Source organism: Chinchilla lanigera, unplaced genomic scaffold (genome assembly GCF_000276665.1).
Source record: "Chinchilla lanigera isolate Chin_1 unplaced genomic scaffold, ChiLan1.0 scaffold00013, whole genome shotgun sequence".
In the NCBI taxonomy this organism is placed as follows: Eukaryota; Metazoa; Chordata; class Mammalia; order Rodentia; family Chinchillidae; genus Chinchilla; species Chinchilla lanigera.
In genome coordinates this window covers 21,309,799-21,316,744 of record NW_004955414.1, presented here as the reverse complement: position 1 = coordinate 21,316,744, position 6,946 = coordinate 21,309,799, and the positions used below count along the sequence as shown (strand labels likewise).

The window sequence follows — 6,946 nt, the reverse complement described above, 5'->3', positions numbered from 1 at the left end:
GGTGGACAGCTAGACACAAGCCATAACAAAATTCTGTTTTAAATTACAATAATAATCATAGTGACAGAAAACAGGAGACCCGAATCTGACTTTTTCTGACACTCATATTGAATCTTGCTTATTATTACACTGCATAGATACTAACAGATTTCTAATTGTTTTCATGGTATAATTTTTTTCAGGATTCAGCTTGCCTGGTCCTGAAATTGTCTCCAAGCTGAGATTTCAGAAAAATAGAGGGATAAATGTTGGAAGGAATAGAGCTAGAATGAGCATGTTATGTGAAAGAATCATTCTAGGATGGAATTAAAATTCTAGGATGTACACTAAATTAAGTACGACTTCACAGATATGTGATGACAACCTAGCTACATTTAGACTCTTCATGTTTTCAGCAGTGTTAAATATATAAATAAGCACATAGATTCACCATGCAGCCTTAGGAAAAGGAAGTGAGTTGCTAAGATTCTCACTGTATGCTAAACCATGTGACATCTTGGCTTCATCACCTCTTCTGTACCTTTCTAGCTATGGGATATCTTTCACCAGGTTCTCTAAAGATACTGCTTTTTATGCTAGGGAATAATTGCATCCTGATTACTCTGGCTAAATCTGTGGGATAGTTCTTGTGTGTTTGCCTGCTAGATTTTCCTTGATAATTCTGTCACTGGCCTCCGCAGACTTTGGCCAGCCGTCAGAGGGCTGTATCTCTATGATGTATTTACAAGCAACTTCTTTTACTAATCACTTCTGGACTCTCCCTCCATTTATTTCCTCTGTTCCTATGAATCAAAGATAATCACTTAAACGTTTAGAATTAATAACCAAACGTTTTATTTTTTAGGGGGTATTTTAATGCCCTTTTAAAATAAATTCTAAACATGATTACAGGATGTTTAGAGTATAGAGAGATGGAGACGGTCAGGGTAAAATACTTTCTATGCTCCATGAGTGGAAGGGACCTTGTCTGTTTGTCACTCCTTTGTCTTTAGGGCCTAGAGTAACCTATTGAATGTGTTCAGGAAATTCTACTCAACTAATTACAAAGGACTGAAGAGGGTTTAGCTTTTGTTCAGTTGATGTTCATTATTGGTTAGTAGCTCAGAGTCTAGAATCTGACCAGCTAGATTTCAATGCTAGAACTTGGATGTACAATTTCTGTATGATGCTTACTATACCAAAGTACTAGCTTTTCACCTGAAGTATAATAACTGCATTAATGCTCTCTCACTGTTTAGTAAAGACTGAAATATTACAGTCCTTAAAATGATTTTAATTTCTTTCCCTGAAAATACAATTATAAAATCTGTAAATTAAATTCTTAAAAAGTGTGTCCAATCAGATAGAGATTGTTCATGTTTATAAAGAGGACAATGACATTTCCTGCATCTGTGTAGGAGGACTTCAGGATTTTGAAAAACAAATATGGTTTGTAATTTTGGGAACTCCTAACCTGACGCCTTTGTGAAATTATGTGAATGCCAATCACAGTCTTTGAGCTAGCTGGTATGTTCCCCTGTTATGGAACTCAGATGCTAGTAACCCATCAGAATGTAACTCACTTCACCTCCTCTCTCTTTAGCTCAAGGGCTGAACAGATTTCTCAGGATACCTTCTAACTCCCAATTTCTTTTTTATACTAAGGAGCAGTGTGTTTTCATAAACAACCTTTCCTGTATTCCTGTTCCAGGTATGCAAGGTAATGGAAAACCTCATGTCACACAGTGTACTTTAAAATAACATCAAGTGGTGCATGCCTGTAATCCTAGCACTCGGGAGGCAAGACAGGAGGATTGTTGTGAGTTCGAGACCAGCCTGGGCTACAAAGTGAGCTCAAGGCCAGCCTGAACTGCATAGTGAGACTCTGTCTCAAAAAGACAAAAATAAAATAAAATAAAATAACATCAGTTCTGTGTATTTTTGGATGGCACATAATTTAATAGCTTTGTACCTCTCCTCTCTAGTGCATTATCAGACCATGGAGAAATGCCCATTAGACACCATATTTTAAGGTAACTTCAGTTATATGAATAAGCTAGGAGCACATGTAATTAAGCTAGGAGCACCAAAGAAACAAAGGCTCCTTTTTTACTATGGTCTTTGACTACACTCTGGTTCTTTTCTCTGACAGCATCCGGACAATACTATGACTAATCTCCTTAGTCTTAATGCTATAGACAATGGGGTTAACCACAGGTGGGAAGAAGAGGTAAGCATTGGCCATCATGCTTTGTAGCAGAGGGGACACATGGTGTCCAAAGCGATGCACCATGGACACGCTAATCATAGGCACATAATAAGCAAGCACAGCACAGATATGTGAGCCACATGTGCCAAGAGCTTTCTTCCGTCCTTCTCCGGTGGCAATGCCCAGTACAGTGTAGAGGATGAGCCCATAGGAGACCACAATGAGCAAAGCATCCAGCCCAAAAGTGGAGGTAACAATGAAAAGTCCATAGATATTGTTGACAGAAATGTCCCCGCAAGATAGGTGAATAAGATTGGGGTGGAGACAGTAGGAATGAGAGAGGGCATTGTGGCCACAAAAGGGCAGTCTTTGTAAGAGCACAGGCAATGGGGCCATGAGCATAATGCTTTTCAGTACAAGGATGGCTCCTGTGGCAAAGATGCGGGGCAGTGTCAGGATAGTTGTATAACGCAGGGGGCAATAGATGGCCACAAAGCGGTCCACAGTCATGGCCAGCAGCACAGCTGACTCTATAAGGGAGAAAGAGTGGATGGAGAACATCTGGAGAAGGCAGGCTTCAAAAGTAATCTCAGACATACCGAAAAGGAATATGCCGACCACTGTAGGGAAGGTGGATGCAGAGACACCAACTTCAGCCAATGCAAGCATGGCGAGAAAGAGATACATGGGCTGATGTAGAGCAGGATCTGTTCTGATGACATGAAGAATGATGCCATTCCCAAGGAATATAATGATGTACATCAGGCAGAAGGGGATAGATATCCAAATGTGCTCTCCCTCCAGCCCTGGGATGCCCACCAAAGTGAAAGTCGCTGGTAAAAATCCCACAGAGCTATTGAAATTCTTCATGTCGTACTCTCATCCCATGCGATCAGTGCTGCCTCAAAAATGAGAAACAAACTAGTGAGATAATATTATTATGAAGAAAGATCAATCTTGCATTCTTACATCTGGTAACCTGAGCAACTTCATTGAAGATAATGATATGCAGTATAGCAACCATTGTTAAGAGCAAACTTAGATTCAAGTGGCCAAAGGTCTCATTTTGGAGAATTGATAGATGATCCCATCCTTAGGAAATGCCCTGTGTGGAAGATGTTACCACTGTTTCCAGTAGAGGGAAGTTTTAGGCTGATAGAATTTATGGAAATCATGGTGCACTTTGTTATCTGCTAAGAGACAAATGGCTGTGTTGTGCTGGTGTGGAGATGTCTGACCAGAGAAGGCTACAAGGGAGACAATACGCGAGCAATCCAATCATAAGATGTGTGATAATGCTGGGACCAGGTGAGCAGATATTACTGACAAATGTCTGGATACAAGGTACAAAGCATGGTATATAAAATAGCCTAAGAATATCTGATAAGTATAGTTAGAGGAATAATTGGGGTCCAAGGGAAGGGGGGATAGTGAACAGAGAGTGGAGCAAGCAGAAGAGTTAAAGCAAGAGCAGGAGCTAATCCTAGAAGCTTGGAGCCAAATGGGTTTATGTTTTCTGAGCTTTAAAAAGTGTGTAATATAACAACCATTGTTAATTTCGTGTCACCTTGTTTTGAAATTCTGTATTGTTGTTATTGTTTTTATGTTGTTTTGTTTGTGTCTTTGTATTTGTTATTTTCTTTTTGTTCTTTTCTTTTTAAAATAAAAAATATGTATGCATATGCAAGGATAGCTAGAATAACTACTGCTGATGTCTATTGGTTTAGTGAAAGGAACAGCTAATGCTTAAATTTTTTCTTGACAAATTTTGCATACTTATATGTGTTAGTCAGAACAACTAATTTGAAGACAACAATATGCAATATAACAACCACTGCTGAATTCCTACCATCTTGTTTAATGAAACTCTGTATCATTTCTAATTTTTATCACTTGTTATTATCTTTAACTATTTGGTCAATCTTGCATTCTTACATCTGGTAACCTGAACAACTTCACTGAAGATGATGATATGTGGTATAGCAACCATTGCTAATCCCTGTAAAAAGAAGTATTGGGGCTGGGGATTTAGCTCAGGGGCAAAAGCGCCTGCCTGGCAAGCGCAAGTTCGTGAGTTCAGTTCCTGGTACTGGAGAAAAACCAAAAAAAAAAAAAAAAAAAAAAAGAAGTATTGGAAGCAGCTAGAATGATTGTGTGCAAAGGACTAAGTCATTCAGGAAGAGGTAAGAACCTAGAATGGTAGAATGGTATGCAGACTTTAAGGTTCTTGAAAATACTGTCATGATTATATCCACAATATCTTCACTTGCAATTGTCAATTACAACTTACTTCATCCGTTGGTACTTACAGTTTGGATGCACTATTGAATTCATGGCAGCAAAAACACTAGGTACCTCAGAGGATTTTCATGGAGTACTCTCCTATCCAGGAAAAGGAGGCAGCAAAGAAGCAAACTATCTACCTAAAATGAATAGAGTATTACCTGAGTGAGTTTAGTCATAACTGGGAGGATAGGAGACACTTTTGAAGGCAGTTTTATTCACCCAGCTCCCCACATGCCCTGCATACATAAACATTTGTTTCCCTAATACACACATCTGCATAGTTCTCACACTTGCTGAAAATCTGTTTGTATCTTTCCTAGTATGAATTCTCCTTCAGCCATTGCTGAACTGACCCAGGAAGGGAGATCTCACTATTCTAGGTTGGATAGTATTAGATTTTTCTCTGACTCGTGGACCTGCAACCATTCAGTACTCCTGTCTGTCAAGGACCGTGTAGGATTTCATCAATGCAGAGTCCTGCAACTACTCAGATCTTCTCTGCAACTTTCAGTAACAGGTCACAGATGCCTCGTCTCTTACAGTGTTCAAACATAGCTACTGAATACCCTGAAGGCTTCTCTCCAATGATATTAATTCTACAAAGGAAAAGTTCAGGACATCATGAAAGGGACCTAGCAGGGAAATCTGAATCATTTTTAGAAGCTAAGGAAACTTCCTCAGGAAGAAATATTTAAACTGAAACTTGAAGAGTTAAGAGACATTCTCCAGGTTAAATGGAAAAGCATGATATTGAGGGAAAAAAGGAAAAAGGGAAACAGTATCTAAGGCAGTACTTTGGACTAAAATGTGGAGAAAAAGAGAATTGTTGATACACTAGTATGTTGAAATCATTGTTTTTTTTTCTTTCATGCAAATATGGGATGAGTCAGGCATGGTGGTGCCCACCTGTAATCCCAGCACTCAGGGAGGCTGAGGCAGGAGGATCGTAAGTGAGCTCAAAGCCAGCCTGAATTGCATAGCGAGACCCTGTCTCAAAAAGAGAGAAAAAAAAAAAAAAAAGAAAAGAAAATATGGGATGAAACAACAAAAAACAAATTCTTTGACTGCCTAGATATGGGCTTCCTGGGCACTTAACATTCACTTGATGTAGTTTAACTCAGTACATATTCACTTAGGAAAAGCTCTGTGTGTCATTAAGAGTTAAGAAAACTGTAGGTAGTGAAGTTCAGTGACAAAGCATTGACTTCTGATCATACGTGTCAGAAAGATCCCATGGCTGGAGGACAAAGGAGGGACTTACTTTCTTCATTTGTCTTTCCCATGTTCATGCGTCTTCTTAAGTGAGTCAGATATTAGTATCCTTCTGCTTCAAGCTCCTCCTTCCGTAGTGCCTTACGGAACTCTTGATCACGGCATCCTCTTCCTTGCGCACTGCACTTCAAGTAATCTGATATTGGAAAGGACAAACCTTTGCAGAGCCTGGAGTAAAGGTCTCTGCTCCTCTCAGTTTTCTGTCCCTCTGTGCTCTTTTTTGTGTGGCTCTTTTGCTTTCTGCATCTCCTAAATTTTTGCATTTATCTTATCTCCTGTTTTGTGTCTCCCTCACTAGTTAGGGTCAAGTTTCCTTGAAAGAGATCCTAAACACAATCATTCTATTGAGTTTACATTGTTCAGCAAGAACGTTTTAGGTTGAGAGGTGACAAAAGGGATCACTGAGCTTTTAGACCAGTATAATAAGAGAAAAAAATGAATCCAGAAAATGTGATACAGTGAATCCTCTACTCCTGGTACTGGGCAGAATTTGAGATGAATCCTTGGTGCAGTACAAATTTGTTTACTTTCTTTTGGGGTGCATTTGCTTCTTTATTCTTAAAGATAAATATGCTAATATCTACTTTGCACAAACATTCTCAGTATGTAACACGAGCCTTCAGCAACCAGTAAATGTTACTAATTCTTTCCCCCAACCCATACACTATCATGTCTATCTGGTATTCTTTGAAGAGATTAATCATCATCTCCTTATACACAGGTTTCCATTAATAATGTTCTTCCCAGTCCCTTCCTGACAGGTCACATCGGGGAGGGGAGGATAAAGACAAAGAGTTCCCTTTACCAGAGGAGGATCTAAGTAACATACATTCATTGCATGAGGAATAAAAGTAATACGAATATAAAACTATTTGTATAATCACTGAGCCCTCTGATGTTTTGTTTTATTCTTCACCCACCATCCACTCATTCTACCACACTGGTTCAGAAGCCTGGGGTGGCAACTGCTGATTAGGGAAAAATCTAGGGGTTTCGCCGTGTGGTGGAGGTAAGATTCTTTTTGAAGCTACTTCAGGAGGCAGGGGGGAGCCCACGAGTGTGAGCACTCACCACAGCACCGCGGGGGGACAGGAAGTTCGCTGCAGCAGGTCCCTGCCACCTTGGCACTATTACCTCCCTGCTCCTGGGGCTGGAGGGCTGCCTTCCTCCGTCTAGGTGATCGCGCGATCTGGGAGTGTA

At 39.9% G+C, this 6,946-nt stretch overlaps 1 protein-coding gene across 1 annotated transcript; it reads right to left on the bottom strand.

Moving 5' to 3' along the window:
• Positions 1 to 2,104: 2,104 nt before the first annotated feature.
• LOC102006239 (olfactory receptor 51J1-like) lies at positions 2,105 to 3,058 on the bottom strand. The gene has a single exon (XM_005380495.2). It carries the CDS (start codon positions 3,056 to 3,058, stop codon positions 2,105 to 2,107), a length of 954 nt encoding a protein of 317 aa, XP_005380552.2.
• Positions 3,059 to 6,946: the final 3,888 nt, after the last annotated feature.